The sequence below is a fragment of the Carica papaya genome, chromosome 4 (assembly GCF_054855325.1).
Source record: "Carica papaya isolate Zhongbai chromosome 4, ASM5485532v1, whole genome shotgun sequence".
Taxonomy (NCBI): Eukaryota; Viridiplantae; Streptophyta; class Magnoliopsida; order Brassicales; family Caricaceae; genus Carica; species Carica papaya.
The window spans coordinates 8,835,704-8,858,908 of record NC_142312.1 but is presented as its reverse complement, the minus strand read 5'-3'; the positions used below and the strand labels follow the sequence as shown (position 1 = coordinate 8,858,908).

Genomic DNA, 23,205 nt, shown 5'->3' with positions numbered 1-23,205 from the left:
AAGACATGATGCTATCTGGGTAATTGTTGACCAGTTTATCAAGTCTTACCACTTCTTGGCCATCAGGATGACCGATCCCTTAGACAAGTTAACAATAATGTATATTCGGGAAATAGTCAGATTGTAAGGAGTCCCAGTGACAGTGGTGTCCGACAGGGACCCCAGATTCAGTTCTCGATTTTGGAGTAGCTTTCAGTGAGCCATGGAAACGAAGCTGTCCCTTAGTACTTCCTTCCACCCTCAGACTGATGGACAGTCAGAAAGGATAATTAGTACACTTGAGAATATATTTCGAGCTTGTGTCCTTAACTCCGAGGGTCATTGGGACGACCATCTACCCCTGATAGAGTTCGCCTACAACAACAGCTACCAAGCGAGTATTGGCATGGCTCCGTATGAGGCATTATATGGGCGCCCATGCAGATCGCCAATTTGTTAGAAAAAAGTGAGCGATAGAAAATTGTTAGGCCTGGAGCTGGTAGAGGAGACTACATCCAAAATAGTTAAGATCAAGAGGAACATTTAGACGACTCAGAGCAGGCAGAAGAGTTATGCAGACACCTGGATGAGAGATTTAGTGTTTGAGGAAGGCAACCGAGTGTTCCTTAAGGTCATTCATTTTAAGGGAATCAATAGGTTCGGCAAGAAGGGGGGCCACCATCTCCCAGGATATCTAGTCAGACTGACCACATTATACAATTACCCATTTACATAATCTATCATTCTCTTTTCCCTCAGTCAGCATCATCAATCCACATACAAACAAGCAAAACAATAATTTATGCCAAACAGACAACATACAGCATCAATATCCCAATCATTCAATCCATAATCAATAAAACAGTACAATATGCACACAAAACTATAAAATGAAAACATCAAACCTCATACTGCATTTAAAACTGTAAAACAGACCAAATAACAGTTAACCGACAACCACACTAGACTCGGGCTCCATTAGCGACCTTAAGCAATTCCACACATTCGTTGATTCATGAAATACCGTTTTATCATTTATTGAACTTTAAAACCGTGATAGGAAATAGGGTGAGGGGTCCTTACATGTTTCGGGGTCCGAACACGGCTTCACAGTGCGCCTACAGACTGTCCCTAATTTTTCCTAAATTTTTCCCGGGGAACTGAAACGCACTACTGGTACCTGCACGTGTTCCAAAAAAATCCCAAATTAGGCCCAGGGCCCCTTTCGGCCAATATCGCATTTCCGGCACGGCGGCTCCGCCGTACTCCGGCGACGGCGATTCGCCTCAGTTTGGCCGTTTCCGGCCGAATTCGGCCACACTTGCATCGATCCTTGCGATTAAACAACTCTAGGGCCCTCGGGGGACCAAAAAATTACGAAAAATCGAAGCTTACCGGCGGCGGCGCTCTCGGGTGCGGCGGCTCTCTGGTGAAGTTCGTGTTTTGGTGATTCGGCTCCGATCAACCTGTAGAGAAAAGAATGGTGATCACGGTGATATAAAAATTGCATTAAACAGAGGCCGGGAAGGGCCTCATCGGAGGCAAAAACCGAGGCGGGGCGCGGCGGCGCCGCTGGGCTTCGGCCGTGTTTTTCGGCTGTTTGGCTGGGATTTTGGCTTCGATTTGGCCACAGGAGAAATCAGCGTGGAAAAACGAGTCGGGGTATGAAATTTACCTCGATCGGCGGTCGAAAATCCCTCCGGTGCGGTGGCGGGTGGCGGCGGCCGGCTTCTGCTTCGTCTTCTCTGGCTAGGGTTTGTGGTCTGGTGTGGGGGTCTTATTTATACCCTTTTACCTTTTGATCTCAGCCGTCCATTTTGATTTAATCTTGGCCGTCCGTTTTTGACTAAATCTGGGCCGTCCGTGCGATTGCATCTGGGCCGTCCGATCGCACGTTCGATCTGGGCCGTCCGATCGCGCATACGCGGATCGCCAACATGGCCCGTCCCAGATCAACGTGGTCTTGCCACGTGGCAGGTCCCGGTTGGCCGGGACTGCTGAGTGGGTCTGCTGACGTGGCTGCTGACGTGGCCTCCCCCCCCCCCCCCTTTTTTTTTTCTTTTCAATTTCCCGGGCACTACAAATAATAAGGGTAAAAAATTGGTTAGAGATTTAATTGAATTTTTTTTTGGAAAAAATGGGTAAAAATTTGGGTTATATGGATATTTTTGAAAGAAAAATCGGAAACCGGAGGTCAAAACGCAATTTAAAAAAGTTACGCCACGTAACTTACCCTGTCAGCAGCCCCAACCAACCAGGATATACCAGGTGGCAGAGGCGCTGACACGGGAGGCCACGCATGGGAGCCGCGTGGGCGATTCGCGTGCGCGCGATCGAACAGCTGAGATCCGTTCCCGCGCGCACGAACAGCCCAGATCGAAAATACGCACGGATGGCCTAGATTGCATCACGCACGGATGACTCAAATTGAATCACGCACGGACGGCCCAGATTAAATCTCAATGAATGGTCCAGATTCACTCCTTATTTAATCGCGATCAGATGGTCCAGATTGAAAGCGATGGACGGCCTAGATCAAAAGTAGATGTGTATAAATTAGCCCATCTGCACCAAAATCCTAACCCTAGCCGCCAGAGCCCTTCGTCGGAGAAGACAGCCGAGCCGCCGGGGAGCCGACCACCCCCGCCCGCCGCCGTACCAAAGCAATTTCTGACCGCCAAATGAGGTAAAAAAAAATTTCTTGCACAAAATTCAATTTTAAACCCACCATGGCCAAATCAAAGTGAAAAAACTGGCCGATTGGCCGAAAAAGCCTCCGATGAGGCCCTTCCTTATTCCTGTTCGATGTGATTTTTCTACCGTTGTGACCACCGTTTCCTTCTCTACAGGTTGACTAAAGCAAAACACCCAACCGCAACGTGAGCCGGAGAAGCTGCCGCACCGGAGAGCCCCACCACCGACAAGTTTCGGTTTTCTGCATTTTTTTGGCCCACCGAGAGTCTTAAGTGTGTTTTCTCGCAGGACCCAGTGCAAGTTCGGCTGAATTCGGCCGAAAACGACTGAAAACAACCTATCCAAGGCGGATCGCCACCGCCGGCGGCGCCACCGTCGCCGGAGCACGACGGAGCCGCCGTGCCAAATTTTAAAATTGGCCAAGTAGGCCTTGGGTCTGATTTTTGGGTTTGTTTGGGACACTTTTAGGTACCATAAACGCGTTTCATTTTGCGAAGAAAAATTCAAAGAACCAAGGGACTGCCTATAGGCGCAGTAACCATCTAGTTTTCGGCGTCGAATCAAGTAAGGACCCATCACCCTATTTCTTATTATGAAATTAAAGTTTGAATAAATGATAATACTGTATTTTGTATAAATTAAATAGATATGCATAATTAATTATGGTTGCTAATAGAGCCCGAACTGAACATTATTCTCTGTCGATTCATGTTTGATTTATTTTACAGTTTAAACGTATTATGGTATCTGGTTTATCTATTCTATAGTTTTAAATGCATGTATCACTGCTTACTTCACTACTGTTTGATTTTGAGAATCTAATAAATGATTGCATTGTTGGATGCACGTTACTTGCTTATGTATTTAAGTTTGAGTTGGTAACAGAGACTTATGACAAATAGGAATGAGATGTGATCTGATAAATGGATAAGATGACAGTCCCACTAGATATCTTGGGAGATGGTGGATGGACCGAATTCATAGGGAACCCTACCGTGAATGTTGTCTCATACCGGACGGGGTATGAAAACTTGGTCATTTGGCGTGCATACGGACGGGGTATTGAGGTTTAATGTCTTGGCGCTCATACCGGACGGGGTATGGGGACGGCTCTGGAATTAAGATTGTTAAGAAAAATAGTTCACGTGTAGTGGGGGCACCCCTGTGGATCCCCATGAATACTTGTAAGCTGGTGAAACGAAAAACGGTGATGATTAGTTATTATTAATGAATACGAATTTATGATGTATTATATGTTACTGATTTTGCATGAAATTGTGACCTGTATGATATTATTGCTTCTATAAATTGTTTCCATAAATTTTTCAATGGTAAAAAAAATGGTAAATGGTTTTATTTTAAATAAATATATTAGTTTAAATCTACTGCTTCATTAGTTGTTTTGATTTTCTACCAACCTTTACTTATGTGACGGCGATATAGTGTGATGTTCTTGCTGGGTTAGTGTAGCTCACCTCTTATTTAACAATTTCAGATCAGGAGGACCCGATTCCCGAGCCCGATCCGCAAGAAGGCTACGAGTAGATGGTAGATACTTTATAGTTTCTTTTATTTTTTCTATTTTCGTATTTTTTTCAGACAATTTGTTCTGTGATGTTTGTTAGTACTTTTGAGTTATCGTGTAAGGGATGTTAACCTTAATCTTTATTTCGCTTCCGTACTCAAATTATTATATGCATTTTTTTTTAATTTCCAGGACCGTTACATATTTTTTGTTCTTCATTAAGGAAGAAATCAATTCGTTATATTGTTTTTGGTGACGATGTTTAGATATTTCTAAAAAAAAAAAACATGATAATGTTTTAATTGAGAACGAGATGTTTGTATACAACTTAATACGATAAATCAATGTTAATAATAGTTGACGATGTATCACTGGTTAATAAAATATGATTCTTACTTTTCTAACATATTAAAATTTAAAATATTATTTTTGTTACAATAGATCTTTTTAATATTTTTATATATTCATTATTTTATCTAATAATAAAAATAAAATCTAGTTAAGGTTGATCCAATTCAAATTCTTTTTTATTCTACTTTTGGTTATGAGTTCTTAATTACTTTATCCTATACATAATTTTTCAATAGAAAAGTTTGAGAACTTTGTCTTTTAAAAGTTAAAAACCTTAGTCTTTCCTTAATCACATTATTAAATTAAGTTAAATTTTATCATTAACTTTGCAAATATATTTTCATATTATTGGTTATTGAATACTTTCTCATTATAAAACAACTGAGTTTTATGTTTGTCACTTCACGTATGGTTGGATGATTTTATTTTTGCCTTTTGGTCACATAATTTCAATAAACCAATTGTTTAATTTAATTTTTCTATTGAGATATCAAAAATATTAATTTCTTACAAATTTGAAAGAAATATTTTTGAGTTTTTACTATTTTGATAACTCGCTACTTTAAAAATTGAATTCTAATTTTCACAAAATGAATGGGGTATAATACAAAATTTGAAGAATTTTTAATTACTTTAGTATTAATTTAATATGTTTTAATACCACGGATTCAAAAATCACCTGTCTAATAATTTTTTAGACTCAAATTACTAGCACTCAATATATTTAATAATTATATATTTTTTTAATGTAAAATTATAATATTACATAATTTATCAAATAAATATTTGATGTTATCGCAAAAGTCACATATTATAATTACAAATTACAATTCAAATATTCATAAAATTTAAGATTATCAACTCGTAATCACTAAACTAATACATGCTTTAATATTATGCAAATGCAATGAGTCCAAATATTACTATAATTTTTTTTTTTACCAGAATTACTTATTTTCAAAGTCTCTGGTTTAATTTATTAATAGTGTCCAAAACATTATTAAGTTGATAATTCTTAAACCAATTTGTCACCTTATGTGTCCATTACTAACCATATGGACCACATATAATTATGCAAGCAAATGATAATTATTTCTTTTCATAAGGTAATGGCTTATTTAAATGTAATATAAAGTACAATGTTCAATTAAGTATGAATTATGTAGGTGGCTTAATTTGAACACTTTTCAAAATAGTGATGTCTAGATATTTATTTATTTATTTATTTTTGTTCATAAGTGTGAGTTAGTTAATTAATAAATATTTATTAATGTATTCATCTATAGATTTTTATTATGTGGAAATAGGTCATAATATAATAATTCAAACATACATTTTTTTATGTAAATTTTTATTATGTTGAAATTTGTTTTTAAAAAACTAGTTATAAAGTATCACCGTCGATAATTTAGATAATTTTGTAAGTTTATAACAAGTATTAAACTAGAAGAGAGTGTACTGATAAAATAGACCAAATAAATGTATTTTTCTAAGCATCATAATTTTATTAAAAATATGATTTTTCAAAAAATTATATTTCAAACTATCACATAGTTAAAATAAGATATTTTTAAAAAATAATTATGCCTTTATGTTGTAATTTAAATTTCTATTTTCTCTCGAAGTAATAGTTGTTGAGGAAAGATAGAGAGAGAGAGAGAGCTCATTTTTCAATTATGAAATTATTTATTTAAATAATCTCATTTTTTTTTATTATCGATCAAATAAGATAATCTTAACCCACTTCTTATTTTAATTTTTTTTAGTAATAATACAACATATAAAAAGTTTTATTTAGTAGTACCAAGAAAAAAAATTTGTTTGTAAAGCTTTGGGATGATTATGAATTTCCTAAACAGTCTTTAATGACTAAATAAAATATATTTTTTATGATTATTATTATTCTAAAATTTTCTTATTTGTATTTTTTCATCTTTATAATCTTTCATTTCATGTATAAAGTTTTATTTTTTCCTTTCATTTTAATGTCTTGTTAGATTTTCTTTCCACTATGGACTTACCCATTTGAAATTAATTTTTAAGTAGTTTGAATCACTTTTTTTCTTTAAAGTATTTTTTATTACTCATTATAAATATAAACGAGCTCATGGTAAAAATATGTTGCTTCTTTCATTATAAACGAGTTGTATTATACAAATGAACATTTGTCAATGAAATTTGCAATAGTAAATAAATTTGAGTAGGTTATTTTTTTATTAATGAAATAATAATTACGTATATATGAAATGAAATTGTTACAATATTGTCTACATATATCTTATATAATTAATTTGTGGAATACAAAATTAGATAAGAGATATTTGTCGGTGTATCTGATAGGATTATACAAATTCAACTACTAATAGCAATGATTTTTTAAATCTCATAGAAATATTATTTTTGAGCCTAAATTTCATAACTATTGCTATGGAGAATATAAAAGAAATTATACACAAAAAGCGCAGTGGTAACTCAGGCCTTTATGTACTCTCTTGTTCGTTGATTTTCTCTTGTTGCTTTTACTTGATTAATTAGGCCTTTATGTTCGCTCGTACTGAGAACAAGTACAAACTATCGGGAAATGGAAGTAGGCCAAGATCTTCGCAGAAGCCAAGAATCCCTAGAGTCAGCGGTCGACGTAGATTCACCACACACGCTTCGCGAGCCCCCCCAAGATGGTGATAATGATGGTCTCGGCGGTAGTGAATCGAAACCCTCGCCGCAGAAGCGGGGGGCGATCTTGAATGTTCTGGGGGTGGTAGAGAGGGACACTCTGGCCATCGCCGAGAGCTTCTCTTCTCTATTCGATTCACTCCGATTAGCTCTCTCTGAGGTTAGATTTTTATTTATTTTTTCTTTGGAATTCTCTCTTCCGCGTTCGGTATGTTTCCGGAGAAAATGGAAAGAGGAATTTGATGTCCAGTTCAACATTTTTCTATATTGGATCTGAGGTTTTACTTGTGTAAATTTAGCATGAGTTTATGTTTTTTTCTTTCTTTTTTTTTTTTGGTTGCCGAGGAGCTTCCTTTAGTCGGGAATGGAATTTTTTTATTTTTTTTAAATGGTAGAGATTGTAATTAATTTTTAAGGCCCCAATGTTACCCAGTAGAACACATGTATAGGAAACAAATAAGAGACACGAAAGGAATAATCATAATCTCTCATCTCGCTCTGTGTACGTTGTGTGTTTCTCTAATTGTAATTCTGGTTATTTCCCATATATTTTGCCTGTTGATGGTGTACTTTTACACCGGAAATAATTATTTTCTATCAATGAACTCCATCGGAGAATACGGATAGAACAACAAGCCAGGGGTTATGCAAGAATACAGTTAGAACCAGAGTCCAGTGTTTTCGTGATATGGTGACTCCGACATACAACTCAGTAAACAGGAGTGCAGGTCGAGATGGGAGATGGGAAAGGAGTGATCTCGGTCCTTAGCTGGAGGCTGAATGAGGTGTCTCTAGAGGGAACTTAATGAGGTAAGTTGGTGCCTTACATCAGGTGTTGGTGTTCAACTTTCATGTGATTATGCTATGAGCGTCAAGGATGGATCGGTAGCTTCTATGATAAGTAGGCTGAAGCTGAGTAGCCTAGCTTGTCATGCATTCGTCTATCATAGGGTAGTTTGCAGGGGCTATGTGTTGTCTAGGGACTTGAAGGGATGCAGATTCACCAAATGTGATTGTGAGAATGACGCATTCACTGGAAGCCAAAAGTCCCCTGGAGTGGATTTGTTTCAAAGGTGGAAGATGCCCTATGGGTTAAATTCATCTTAGGGAGTCACTGTGCTTTGAAGGCCGGATGTTCTTTTGGGGTTGATCATGTTTTGAGGCTGATGAAATCTTTGACTCTTTATGGAATGTTGAGAGCTTGGGCATACACTTGGTACTAAAGGAGAAGTATATATGGGCACTCACCACCTCCGAACTTTGCTTTCACATCTCCAGCTTCTTACATTTCTTTTCCTATGCTAGTTAGATGTTGTTCCATGAAGGTCTCCAAGTTTTAGTGTTTGCTTCTTAAATGCACGCTTCCTCTTTTTACTCTTTCTTCTCCTTCTTCCTTTTTATCTGTTCTTCCTCTTTTCTTCAAGCTTTCCATTTTGCGTCCATGGTAGCTTTGTAATTTTTCTTCTAAGAAAAGACCACAATGTTCCATTCTTGACTTGCTCATTGGTACATCCTTCTTTGCCTGAGCACGAGGCCTTTTTTCCTTTAGAGATTATTTTCTATTTTTTTTTTCTTGTAGGAAGAAGAAGAGTGGTAAAAAAAAGGAGACTTCGACTCTGATTGATCCCATTCCTAGTTGTGTGGGATCAAAGGCTCTTGGTAAGATAATCTTCATTTTTTTTAAAATAAAAATATGAAAATGTATTGATGTAAAGGTGCTAAGGGGGCACTCCTATTAATAAAAAATTCGCATATCGATTAAACAATCGACAATAGATCCAAGATCATCAAAACATTCAATGTTATGTTCTAAAATAGTGGATCTGAAGTTGTTGAACCAATTGTCAGTGATGATTCCAAAGTTGATTTCTTTTTCTTCAAAAGTACGATTAATTCTTTCTTTCCAGAGAACGCAAAAGATAGTGAGAGGGACAAGTCTAAAAATTTTCTTATTGTCGCTCAATCATTCCCAAGCAAGCAGCTCATCCAAGATTGAGACATTTCTGACCCATGATAATCCCATAAGATCGAGAATAGCAATACTAGAGGTTGTGAGAGACCGGACATCCAAGGAGTAAGAGGTTACAAGTTTCAATGTTGTTTTTGCAAAGAAAACATTTGTTAGCCATTGTGAAACTTATTTTCATTAAATTATAATGTGTAAGAATGCGGTCCTTTGCTATTTCCCATGCAAAAAAAGAAAATTCTTGGAGAGGCACCTGATTTCCAAATGATATTAGATGGAAATTTTGATTGATTTTGGGAATTATTGCTGACCAAGGTCTTGTACAGGGACTTAACTGAGAAAGTTTTAGATTTGGTTTGTTGCCAAAGGAGCTTGTCGTTGTTGTTAGTTAGGTGGATATATGCCAAAATTTGGAGCAAGTTTTCATGTTCAACAATTTCCCAATCCTGCAAGTTTCTAGATACTATTACCAAGTTCTTCCTTCCATTGCTCTTATTTCTTTAGCTTCCTATGAGCTTCTGAATGAGGTAAGGGTAAACGGGGTTTGCTTTTGCGAAGCCTTCTCTTAAATGGGCTTTTAGTACATTTTTGTAATATGTATAAGAAGGTCCTTGAGAGGCTGCAATTAAACACTATCAAGCATTTTTTATGCTTCATGCTTATGTAATTGCTTGGCTGCTCTCATTACCTTAAGTTTGTTTTGACAATGTCTATAGTTTGGTTAGAAGAAGAAATAATAGTTGGTTTCATCACATAAACCCATGAGTAGCTTCAAGTTTTCTAGGCACCCACAGTAAGGATTGGAAAACTAGGTTTTTTGTTATGAGAATTCGAGGATATCTAGGGTTGAAAGCTAGCTATGGGGACTCTGTATTTAATATGGAGGGAAATTAGTTAATGTCCCTAAGCCATGTAAGGGAGAAGGCTCTCAAGATGTAGGATTCCTAGGAAGGATGAGTGTAATATGGAGGGAAATGACTCTGTACTTAATATGAAAGCTAGCCATGGGGACTCTGCACTTAATAGGGAGGGAAATGGGTTAATGTCCCTAAGCCATGTAGAGGAGAAGGCTCGCAAGATATAGGATGCCTAGAAAGGATGCTTTGACTTTTGAGACAAAAGCCACCGAGGCAGATAGTTCAAGGTCTTAGAAACTCAACAAATGTGATTCCATTCATATTATATTCAAGAGCCTTGAGTCGCCTAATTTTTTAGTTCCTTAACTCCCTTCTACTTAGACAAGACAACTGGTTCTTCCTGCTTCTAGACCACCTTTTGTCTCAACATAACATGGTATGAACGTTCTCGTGGAACCAGATATAGAAAGAAAAAGCTTCCCATTTTCTGGCTTTCTTTGCTTGGGAGGCCGTTTGGGGTAAAATTCTTACAATGGATAGTTTAAGGAAGCAAGGAACGCTCATTGTCAATGGGTGCTGGATATGTTTGCAAGAATCATCTCCTTTGGTATGTGGAGGATTGAAGGCTATGAAATTCATCTCTCTCCTTTCTAGAGCTTTCTTGGATGCTCATTGGTTCGACCGGGAATGAGTTATGGGCTTTGCATGGCATTAGGTATGTAAGACCTATGAAAAACTTGTTTCCTTTATTGTGTCGATTGTTCTTTGGGTTATCTTGAAATAAAGGAATAAGAGGGTTTTCAATGACATTATTTCTTCTTTTGTTAGCACAAGAGATTATTGGTTCTAGAAAATAATTCTTTTTAATGGTAAGCCTTTTATCTTTAAAGAGGACTTATAGAACCTTAAAGATATTTTAGTTTCTTGTTACAATTTGTAAAACTTCTTTTGTACCCAGGTTACATCCTTTTGGTGCCTTTTTAATATATTTCTCCTTTTTTCCTCAAAAAATATGGTTCTTCATCATCTGAAATTTGATTTTCCAAGATGAGGGTCCAAAAAGGGAGGTTTCAATAGGAACAATCCTTAAGAGGATCAACTTTGCTCCTCTCATTTTGGCTTTGCCTTCTCTTACTGGTCACAGAGACTTTTTCCTTTTAGAAGATCCTGTATCTATGATGCGGTCCTCTTTGCACCTCAACTAATTCAAACCTTAAGTTCTAGACGTACTCCTTATCTGAGGAGTATATTTCCAAGAATTAAAGATGTTCCTTAACCTTGGTTTGACTTTTGGGCCAAAATGAGGAGCCTTCACTAGAAGACTAGGATTCAGGACTGTTCTCAGTGTAAGGGCTGATGCTGAACAAGAAGATCTTTATTTAAAATAAATTTTCTAATAAATAAATTTTTTGTAATTATTTTATTATTTAATATATTTGATTTATTTAACTTATTTAGATTGATTATAAGTTTTTTAGGTAGATTTCAAGTTATAGGATATTTTGATTTACTTTTTAATTGATAAAATCAAAACATAAAATCAATTAAAGAGGAAATTAATCTTGAGAAGCAATTAGAATGATAATGATTCTCATTCTTGCAAGACGTCTTTTTTCACAAATCTCAATGACTGGGAAGCCAATGACATGGCTTCTTTACTCTAGCTACCTGATTTTGTTGTATTTTTAATAACCTTGAATAGAATATTGTCTTCTGAACACTCAAATATTTAAACTTGCAAACTTTACTTTTTGAATCTCATTCCTGCTTCTCATAATGATAACTTTAATAAATAAGAAGCATGATGTCCTTAATAAATGATTTTCAAGTTTCCTGCTCCCTCTAAAGTTAAAGGTTATGTTTGAACTACGGCGTGGGTTAAGTTGAATACTAATAATTTGCCCCAAGGTCATTGACTGAGTCATGCTTTATCCTAATATAATTGAGTGCCTTTTTCCTTTCTTGTGGTCAAGCATGAAGAAAGAGGTTAAAGCTTTACTAAAAGGTTTTTATTTGCTTGGTTGTGAGTGATTGGCTTGAGAGAAATGCTAAATTTTCACTGATCATATCCTACCATTTATGATTCTTTTGGATAAGTTCTCTTTCTTGACCTCTCTTTAGGTTAAGGCATATGGACACTTAAAGGGTTGTTTTATCTAACTTACATTGAGATTGTGTTAGAATATCACAAAATATATCATGCAATATTCTTATATAATTATTAGTTGATTTCCTACTATTAATAGAGTAATTTATGTTTCCGTATATAAATTTTTTTCTATGTATTTATACCCATAACTCTATGTAATGAATATATGTAAATATTCAGAATTTTTTTTCTTAAATCTTACATGATATCTGACTAACGTTAGAGTTAGGGTTTTAGGAGTCAAATTACATTAGATTAAAAGAAGGGTTGAACAACCCATTTCTGGTGCCGGAGGAAGACAACCACCGATCTCCGACCAGTTCAGAGTGTGGCTAGCACAGTGGTGTACGCGGGGGAAGTCGAGGAAGCAGTTCACGTGGCGGTTTGAGGTTGCGTGTGGCGAGACTGCCGGAGGAGAGCATCCCCAAGCGTCTTGGGTTTTTGTTCGAGGAAAGAAGGCATAGAGGAGCTCGGTCAGTTGGTTCTGTGCATGAAACTAGAAGGCCGAAGAAGGGAAAGCTGCGGCGGAGGAGATCGCATGACAGCAATTGATTCTCCGCTTTCTGGGGCGATTTAGGGCGTTTCGGTGAGCGTCATTCCGGATTAGAGGGTGCATTAGGGTTTTGTTGTAATTTTCGGCCGAAAAGAGGAATCTGGATGTTTTTCGGTGGCTGTGCGTGAACTACGGTAGTGGTGCGTTCGACGACGCGTGAGCTCTAGTGGTGGCAGTGTGGTTCTCTTGGGTTTTCGTGTGTGAGGAGGTATTTTGTTTTCTCAAAATTTCTGGTTTATTTGTAGTGTTTTTCAGGTATCTTTAACTGTTGTGTTTTGGGTATTTTGAGTGACATATTTCTTGTAACTCCTGAATTAAAATGGATATTGTCTGCTACTACTGCCATAAACAAGGACATATAAACGGTATTGTAAGAAATTGTAGAATCGCAGAATATAGACCGCTTGTATTGTTGTTGCTACTGCTAACTCATTTTCTGAAAAAATTGTTATAATTTCAGTCGACGAATATATTAAATTCATTTAGTATCGAAAATTTTTGAATAAATTTTTTGTTTTTGCTGAATCAAAGAAAAAATATCTTATATTTTCAAATAGATAGGTGATTGATTCTGGTGTTATTGATCACATGACAGGTAATTCTAATATTTTTTCTAGTTTTCGACCCCCTAAAGCACATTTCCTGTAACTATTGCTGATGAGTCGACTTATAACATTGTGAGGTCCGGGACTACAAAATCAACTTTATCTATTACCCTGTCATTTGTATTAAGTCTACTTAAACTTGTCTTCAATTTGATTTTTATGAGTAAGTTGACTAAAGATTTGAATTGTTGTATTATATTTTTTCCTGATCATTGTGTTCTTCAAGATCTTACGACGAAGCAGATTATTGATAAAGAAAATATATCAAATGGTCTTTACATTCTTGATACTTGCGTGCCTCAGTTGGTTGCCTGCTCTAGTGTCCATTTGAAGTAGATTGTCAATTAGGATATCCCTCTCTACCTGTGTTGAAGAAATTATGTATTCAGTTGCATGATATACCTTTGTTGGATTGCCAGTTATATCGATTTGCATATCATCGTAGTCCGTCAGGTCCAAGAATCAATAGACGAGTTGAATATGCTTTTGAGTTGGTTCATTCTGATATTTGGGGTCCTTGTCCTGTTGCGTTTAAAACAGGTTTAAGTGTTTTGTTGACTTTGTGGATGATTTTTCTTGAATGACTTGGATATATTTTATGAATAATCGTTCTGAAGTATATTTTTTACTTTTGTGCTTTTTGTGCTGAAATCAAGACACAATTTAATGTTTCTGTGCATGTATTGAGAAGTGATAATGTTAAGCAGTATATGTCAGATTCATTTCAGAATTATATGACTCAACACGGGATCCTTTACCAATTCTCGTGTGTTGATATTCCATCTTAAAATGGAGTCGTTGAAGGAAAGAATATACATTTACTTGAGACAGTTCGAGCCTTCTTGTTCCAAATGCGAGTCCCTAAGCAATTTTGAGCTGATGCTATTTCTACAGCATGTTTCTTGATTAATCATATGTCATTTACAGTACTTGATAGAGATGTTTTTTACAGTTTTCTTTTTTCAAAAGTTTTTATTTCCGGTGCAACCTAAGATATTTGATAGCACCTGTTATATGTGAGATGTGCGATCTCGTGTGACAAAATTGAATCCAAATGCCCTAAAATGTATATTTTTTGGATATTCTCGCATTTAGAAAGGATACCGGTGCTACTCTCCATATTTTAATAAATATTTAGTATCAACTTATGTAGTTTTTTTAGAGAATACATTGTTATTCTCCTCATTGTCTAAATCTACAAGTTAGGGGGCATACGATGAGTGACTCATTTATAATTTCACATTAGGTGCCTCTTCTGAGTAAAACAGATAATGGTATTTCTCTAGATAATGTGCCTCCACCTTTACTTAAGCAAGTTGATGATAGTGTTAGTGTGCCCTGGACCCAAGTACCACCATAGATTGTTCATGTTTATTCCAGATGACAACAGACTCATGATACATGTCTTGCACCAGGTCCATTGTCATATGATTCTGCCTCACAGGACCTTGATCTCCCAATTGGTTTTCGTAAAGGTAAACGTTAGTGCATCATTCCTTAGCCAATTTATCCCATTGCTAATTATGTTTCGTATGACTATTTGTCTCTCTCGTCTACTTTTTTCATTGCTTTTATAAACTTAATTTTTATGCCCAAGATAATTAAGGAAGCTGTGAATCATTTTAGTTGGCGGAATGCAATACTTGAGAAGATAAATGCTCTGAATGAAAATCGTACTTGGGATTTGGTGGATTTACCCAAAGAAAAAAGGGTTGTGGGGTGCAAATGGGTCTTTTCAGTCAAAGTAAACTCAGATGGTTTAGTAGCAAGACTTAAAGTCTGACTTGTAGCAAAAGGTTATGCTCAAACTTATGGGGTTAATTATTCTGATACCTTTTCTCCAATAGTAAAACTTACATATGTCCGTTTATTTATCTCCATTGCAGCATCTCACAATTGGCCCTTACACTAGTTAGATATCAAGAATGTATTTCTTCATGGTGACCTTTTAGAAGAAGTGTATATGGAGCAACCACCTGGGTTTGTTGCTCAGGGGGAGCATGGGAAAGTCTTTCATTTGAAGAAATCTTTGCATGGCTTGAAGTAGAGTCCCCGTGCGTGGTTTGACAACTTTAGTGAAGTAGTTATGGAATTTGGGCTGAAGAAGAGAAAGTGTGATCACTTAGTTTTTTGTATACAGTCAACAACTAGTCTTATACTCCTTGTTGTCTATGTTGATGATATTGTTATTACAGGTGATGATTGTGTAGGAATATCCTCTCTCAGATCATTGTTACATATCAAATTTCATACTAAATACTTAGGTCAGTTAAGATATTTCTTGGGAGTAGAAGTAACAAAAAACAAGGAAGAGATTTTCTTATCTCAAAGGAAGTATATACTTGATTTATTTGCAAAAATAAGAAAGTTGGGAGATAAACCGTGTAACATTCTAATGGTACCAAATGTACACCTTACTAAAGATGATGGTGATCCCCTTGATGATCCGAAAAGGTATAGACAATTAGTTGGGAAACTGAATTATCTCATAGTGACTCGTCCAGATATTGTATATTCTGTCAATGTTGTTAGTCAATTTATGTCTGCACCTACAGTTAAACATTGGGAGGTTTTGGAATAGATTTTGTGCTACCTAAAAGGTGCTCCAGGGCTTAGTATACTGTTTAGCAATTATGGACACACTCACATTGAATGCTTTGTAGATGCTGATTGGGCTGAATCTAAAATTGATAGAAGATCCGCTACAGGGTATTGTGTTTTCGTTTGTGGGAATCTAATATCATGGAGGAATAATAAGCAGATCGTTGTGTCCAGATCTAGTGCAAAGCCCGAATACAGAGCTACTGACCAGTCGACATGTGCAGTCTTATGGATACAATACCTCTTAATGGAAGTGGGTTTGAATCTCATATTACTTGCAAAATTCTGGTGTGATAGTCAAGCTGCTCGTTATATTGCCTCAAATCCGGTGTACCATGAAAGAACTAAATACATTGACATTGATTGTCACTTCATTTGTGAGAAAATTCAAGATAACTTAATTTCTATCGATTATGTGAAAACAGGAGAACAATTAGGTGATATATTCACAAACGTTTGGAATGAAATTCGAATTGAATATTTTCGTAACAAGTTAGATATGATCAATATTTATGCTTCAACTTGAGGGGAAGTATTAAAATATCACAAAATATATTACGAAATATTTTTATATAATTATTAGTTGATTTTCTAACATTAACAGGGTGATTTATGTTTTCATATATAAATCCCTCTTTTATGTACATATATCCCTAATTTTATGTAATGAATGTATGTAAATATTAAGAATTCTTTTATCTAAATCTTAAAGATTGGTTAACTATTCTTTCTCAAGATTAGTCGGCTTTTTTAATGTATTTTCTTTTTTCATGTCATTTCTCATTCTTCCTTTTCAATAATATTTCTTTCTCTATAAAAAAAGGGCTCCTGGGTAGGTGTATAACAACCTAGAAAGCATAGGGTAGCAGCAATTATAATGAATATTAGTTAGACTCTTTTGAAAAGAACCAACAGCAATTGTTACTTAGAACATTTATCTGCTGTTGGGGGAACAAAGAACAGTGTAAAAAACTACGGGAGCATTTAAGGAATAGTCTGGATCTCTCATCTCTCTCTCTCTCTGTGTCTCTAATTCTAGTTTTACCCCTCATCACTCAGCCCTGGTTTAGATTTTAAAGTTGGTGGAATTACCTAAGCACTGTTTTAATATGATCTTTTCATGTGGACTGGTTGCCGAAGAAAATGGAAGAAATGGAGTGAACAGTGATTCTGATCTGTGTGTTTGCTTTCAAAATACAAAAAAAGAAAGAAAATAAAATCAGCAGATTTCGTTGTGGGGGCTTCTCAAGTCACTTACAGAAATCAACAACATCAATGCTAATGCTAATGCTAGTGGAATAGGTAGCAATTTTTTTGGATTAGTTTTAGGTTAATGAAGGATTCTGTGTTTCCAATGATTTTTGTCAATCAAGGAGTTGAGCCGTATGTTGGCTTCAAGAGGGAGCTATTCTATTAATATTGAGTAATTTTTGTAATGATAGTGATATTCTTGTAGTGTTAGCTTAGAGAGCAAATCATGTAAGTAGTTTGTGTTTTTTCCATATTCCTTATTTTTGTGCAAATTCCTGATGAAAGGACAGTCAAAGTCAACATTTCTTTTAATTTTTTATTGACATTTTAATAAAGTGGATTAGTGCTGTTTGATTGTAGACCTTAATTTTTTCTCTTGTGATTTTTTTAGGTTACTAGCAGCTCGGTTGATCATATGCATTGCTTTGGTGATGCTGTAGGGTGTCTTCAAGAATCTGGTAAATGAAAAAATTTATTGAATATATATTCTTGAATATGTTTATTTATGGAGTTTCACTTTAAAAAAAATGTTTATTTATGGAATAAATGCAATATTGTTTTGCTAGCATTTTTCTGTTGCAATTGAGTTGTTGAAATGTATAACAGCCATATGTGATACTGTGATGGAAAGTAAACCATTTGAAAATTTGTAATTAAATTTTTTTTTGTTGAATTTTATTCATGATACTTCATTTACAACATTTAACTATATATAGAAGAAGATTAGAGAGAGTCATAATAGAAAACTAAATACAAATTAGTCTCGTAAAAGGAAAAGATTTTTTAGTTATGGAAGTTGATTATGATTCTATTTTATAGGAAGATTTTTCTGAAAATACCAATTTGTATAGAAATTGGATTTCTACAAGAAGTCAGGTTCCTACACTTTGCCTGTGGAAATATGAAGGGCAACTGAGATCATGCAAGGTGATCTCCCTCTCTCCACCAGGATATGTTTATCTGACATATTGTATCATTTTTAGATAGATACGCAGATCATTAAATTTTTTTAGGGATAGCATAATATTTCTAAGTTATATTCCTTATTACTATGTGAGCAATTCTCTTACTGGGCTATTCCATGGATCTTCTTGAACTTATACATCTCTTTTTGACATTGCAGCACTTGATGCAGCAACGAAGGGAAATCGGTTTATAAATTCTTGCCTCAGGTACCATAAACTATTCTGAACACACAATACCAATTACAAAATGACTACAAATTAGAATTTCTAATTAACCAATTATACTAATGAAGAGAACAAACCAAAGAAGAGGACAATGAAAAGAAGACGGTTTGTTTTTCTGATAGGAAAAAGATGATGATAATAATTAAAGGCACTAGGGGTTACCGCCTGCCAAAAATTGGCATGAGAGAGAAATTTTTTTTCTCCAGTTGAAATCCCATTTCACACTCATAATTCATCCTCGATAAAACGAATGACTACCTAGGCACGAGCTAAGGTTTAGGAGATTGAGAGTTGAATCTTGAAAACTTGTAGTTTCAAAGTATCACAAAATTTATTGGGGATTCACTATCACATTGACACAAAAAACATTGCTTTACCAAAATTTTACATCTTTCCCTGGTTGTTGATAGTTAGTATGCTCTCCTGCAGCCACCCTAGTGAAGAAAGCCATTATGTGAGTAGTCTTTGCTTTCTGCACTTGCTTTTAAGTGAAACAGTATCGCATTTCATTTGGCACTGTCGAGTGGGCTTAATAAGATTTAATTGCAAAACTTCCCTCCTTAGAGATCTTCTTTACTGGAATGTCAACATAGACTTGCTGGATAGAAGCACTCTCAACTATGGCAAGAACTAAAATCTAATCACTAATCCTCAAGCATTTGGATGGTGAAGAAGAGCATGTCCTACTAGATTCCACCACTATGTACCTCAAAATAATGTGTAACCTTGTCGTCCGGGAATTGAGTAATGTAGTAGATAGAAGGAAATTCCCCTTTCAGAGACCTTTCACCAAACCAAGTATCATCCTGAAGCAATATGACTGGCATTCCTCATATTGTACTCGATATATCTGCAAAACGCAGCTAATTCCTGCTGATCTGCCTCCACGAACCAGAGCCAAAAGCATCATACCGAGTTCAGAACATGTTAGAACCTTGTGGCTGGAATTCTGTCACAGACAGCTGAATGTGAGGTTGCCTAACAAGCATGAAGTTATTCGTTAGACTTGTGACCTTGCCCTATGATGATAGTTAGGTAATTGGATAGATAGCTTGATCTCTTTGGAGATTAATTTTGAATTTAGGTGATGATAATACAGATGATATATTCCTGTCCAAAAGAATCTATATATAGAGGAGGTTGCAGCTGGCAACGCTCTAGGTTAATAATAACTCTCCTAGATCGTTAACCAAAGGAATTCAAACCCTAAGTTTGCTAATATGGTCCTAATCCTAGTCTTCTTTTATAAATTAGAAGTACATCTGAACCTAAGGATAGTGTTCTAAATAAGGTGTTTATTCGGCAGCCATCATCTTGTGCTTTTTGCTATGAGACCTTTATGTGTAGATTCTGTAGTGAACTGATTATGGTTATTGACTAGAACAGTAACTTTATTGTCTTCATCAACAAGGTTCTTGTCCTCAAGCATTAAATATGGATACCAAGCTTTGACAGTAGCCATGTCTTCTGAAGATGTCTCAAAGAGCATGAAGTGCTCCCAATGGATAAATATTTGTGGCAACTGGCGTGCAGTTGAGAGTCTAAAACTGCTTGAGGAACAAGCTGTAGCTTACTGTGTGTGTTAGGAGGCAACATGGCTTGAGCTGGTTCAGTACCATAAAATTGTTTGAAACAGGAAAATACTGGGTTTATTTCGGAATTACTGGTTGCGTCAGCTTGCGTGGAGGGCGATCATAAAGTACTTAGATGGGCATGGAGTGTAAAGAGGAATTATAACTGGTGTTTTAACAATACTCAGCCAAGGAGATCCAGTGCATCCAATGCCAGAGGTGATCGTTGGTGAAGCAACAGAGATACATCTATGGCCATTGAGGTAGCAAAGTATTTACAGTGGAGGATTCTATGGACATTGAGTTTGCTGCTTTTCTGGCCAATAATACATGCAGCTTGTTTCTTGCCCACCTGGTCCAAACATTGTCCATTCTTGATGGACATAAAAGGTTAAGTGAAAGCCAGATAGTTTGTATGAATGATCTGATTGGTGGCACAACATCATTGTCAACAACCCTAACAGTGATTTTGATGAGAAATTTAGTCCTCTTGTTAAAGTAGCTGTAATTTGAGTGATCTTTCTATCGCAACCTCCATAACTGGCTAATCATCAGCTTGATTTAAAGAATGTGTTTTCTTGCGGATGCTTAAATGAAGATGTGTACATGAAACAACCAAGAGGTCTTGAAGATAAGAGCATCTGGACCATGTTTGTTAGCCTCAAAAAGCTATCTATTGGTTGAAACAAGCTCTCTTTGCTTGGTTCCAACTGTTCACTTCTTTTCTTGCAAGAAAGAATTTATATCCAGTAGGACTAGTTCCTCCATGTTTATATTCAAGCAACAACTGGACATGACAATAATAGTTTTATGTTGACCATATCATTCTTACTGACTCTTCTTCTTCTCTACCCCAATTTGTTTTTTGGCAAAGTTGAACACATAATTTCTTGCGACAAATCGTGATATTCTTAATTATTTCATGGTGTACAGATAACAATTTAGCAATGAAGGCCTACTCTGGTGTCAATATGAATATGCAGAGTCTCCTTTGGTTAAGTGTAATAGAAAGTTGCAAGCCCATTCCTATCCCTCCCATAGCGTATTTTATGCTGTCAGTTAGGGAAGGTAGCTGTCCTTCGTTGTTTGATCCCACCTTTTATAAGAGCACTGTTGGAGTCTTGCAATACTTGACTTTACTCGCTGCTATCAGTCAGGCTTCTAGGAGGTGCATTTAACTGTACAATTATCATTATCAAGCTGTTAAGAGGATCCTCCACCATCTTAAAGGAACTCCTAATTATGGTCTTCAATTGCATTGCGATTTTTTGTTGAATCTAATTGCCTGTTGGGATGTGGCCTGGGCTGGTCGTCCTAACACAAGAAGGTCAGTGTGGCCTGGTGCATTTTTCTTGGCTCCAATTTAATTTTTGGAGTACCAAGAAGTAAACTGTTTTTCAGTTCTAATCTTGAACTGCAATATGGACAAACTTATGGCTGTTTCTAATTGTTTGGGACACGCAAGATCTAAACACATTTAGCTTGGTATCCATTTTGTTCCGGAGAAGGTACGATTGGGGCAATCATAGTACACAATGTTCCTAGTCAAGATTAATTTGCAAACGTTCAGGACTCACATTAACTAGGAGATTTAAGAAGACTAGCTTGCAAACACACATGCACCAATGCTTTTCTTTTGCATGTTAAATGTCAACTCTTCTAACCTATAATTGAAATTCATCTGCAGATTAAATGAGGAAATGAAGGGCATTGAAAATCTGGCCTCACAACTGTATCCATTTTAATTTCCTTAATTAAGCTTATTTGTTTTATTTAGTAATCTGCTAATAAAGGATCACTGAGAATTCATGCTCTACTCTTTTTTGGTACAAGAACTCATCCTGCTTGTGTCATCGTGGAAGCAGGTGGATGTGCACTTGGTGCCTTTTCATAATGACTGCACTGAAATCCTCAAATGATAATGAATTCCTTTTAGGTTTATAGTAGCGTTTTATGTGCTCTGTTAGCTGCATGTTCATGTTGCAGTCCAGTTGTGGTTTCCTTAATGGGTGTAAAGAAAATTCCTAAGGAGTAATGTTGATGCTCTTGACACAGCTATAACCAGACTTCTTCGTCCTCCATGATATGCTGCTCACCTTTGAAAGCCTCATTTTTATCAAGGACAATATATAAACCCATGGTTGCTCCAGTTGTGGGTAAGATATGCATAACACTTTGGGAATCTTTTTAGTTTGCTGGTTTGTCTTAGCTATCGATGGGCATGTACATACTTTTTCTCTTCAATTGTTGAATTGGTTCTCTAGGATCAGCTATTGCCAAAAAAATTACATAATCTCCTTCTAGGTCCCCATCATGTGAAACGAACTACTGATTTGACCAATATGCATAAAGCCTAATATGCTTATTTGGAACAGAAGTTAAGAAGAATCAGTTTCATAGTTGCCTTCGATGGTAACGCTAGTAGGTTTGGGTGGTTATATACAGCAGTCACGTTCAGTATAATTTAATGCTCTCTATACGTGTTCTGAGGAAAAGCCAACTAATCTAAACCTTGCTTCTAAATTGTAATGGACAGAAATTTTGAGGCAAAGCCAACCATAGAAGGGGTAAATGGAGAAATTACTTTCAGTTGGGTATCAAGTGATGTGGTTAGCTGATTACTCTTTGGTTTTTAGGTTTTGAATACATGTTTATGTAAGAATTTATTGATGAAAATTTAGTATGCATCTTTTCTGTATTTTGATAAAGAATCCGTTAGAGGTGTGAGAAGCGTTGTGTCAGCACGTAAACAGCATGGGTCTAAACGTAGTTTGGCTGCATGAGATGCTTGTTAAATGAACAAACATGCTTTATGTATGCATGCAATCCGAATCATTCTTATGTGAAGTATCCTGAAAGCATTCTTATATGAAGTACGCCAGGGTACGAAAATTGCTGGTAGATTTGCTCGCATAAGCTGGCCGTGGTTATGGAAGGCAATGTCTTTGCTCAGATTTCAGTAGGAAGAAAAGTGCAGATTGATGAACAATTGAATCTTCTATTTACCAAAAAAATTAAATCTTACATTATATAATGTAACAAGAGTGGATAAAAATAATAATTATTATATATAAATAAGTAGTAAAATGATGGAAGCATAGGATACAAAATTTGAAATATTCCCAAATCATCTTAATTCCAGTCTCCCCATTAAACAATCTATTTAATATAGAGTATTTTAATATCAATATCATTAGATATATACATTATAGAACATAATAACTTGTGTATTAATCTTAA

General features: G+C 35.9%; 1 protein-coding gene across 9 annotated transcripts; it reads left to right on the top strand.

The window, feature by feature from the left end:
* Positions 1 to 6,902: 6,902 nt before the first annotated feature.
* On the top strand, positions 6,903 to 23,084 carry LOC110820737 (uncharacterized). Of its 9 annotated transcripts, none has more exons than XR_002540947.2 (7): positions 6,903 to 7,382; positions 14,768 to 14,827; positions 17,596 to 17,662; positions 18,028 to 18,131; positions 18,328 to 18,376; positions 21,653 to 21,697; positions 21,983 to 22,838. XR_002540947.2 is itself a non-coding variant. In XM_022050317.2 (6 exons), exons 1-6 carry the CDS (start codon positions 7,131 to 7,133, stop codon positions 22,047 to 22,049), a joined length of 540 nt encoding a protein of 179 aa, XP_021906009.1. In that variant the 5' UTR covers positions 6,926 to 7,130; the 3' UTR covers positions 22,050 to 22,838. The 9 variants fall into 9 exon arrangements, 2 of the variants coding, with proteins under 2 accessions (XP_021906009.1, XP_021906023.1); XR_015818388.1 differs by having other exon boundaries at positions 6,904 to 7,382; positions 18,056 to 18,131; positions 21,983 to 22,027; XR_015818387.1 differs by lacking the exon at positions 18,028 to 18,131 and adding an exon at positions 22,848 to 23,084 and having other exon boundaries at positions 6,924 to 7,382; positions 21,983 to 22,121.
* The last annotated feature ends 121 nt before the right edge of the window (positions 23,085 to 23,205 follow it).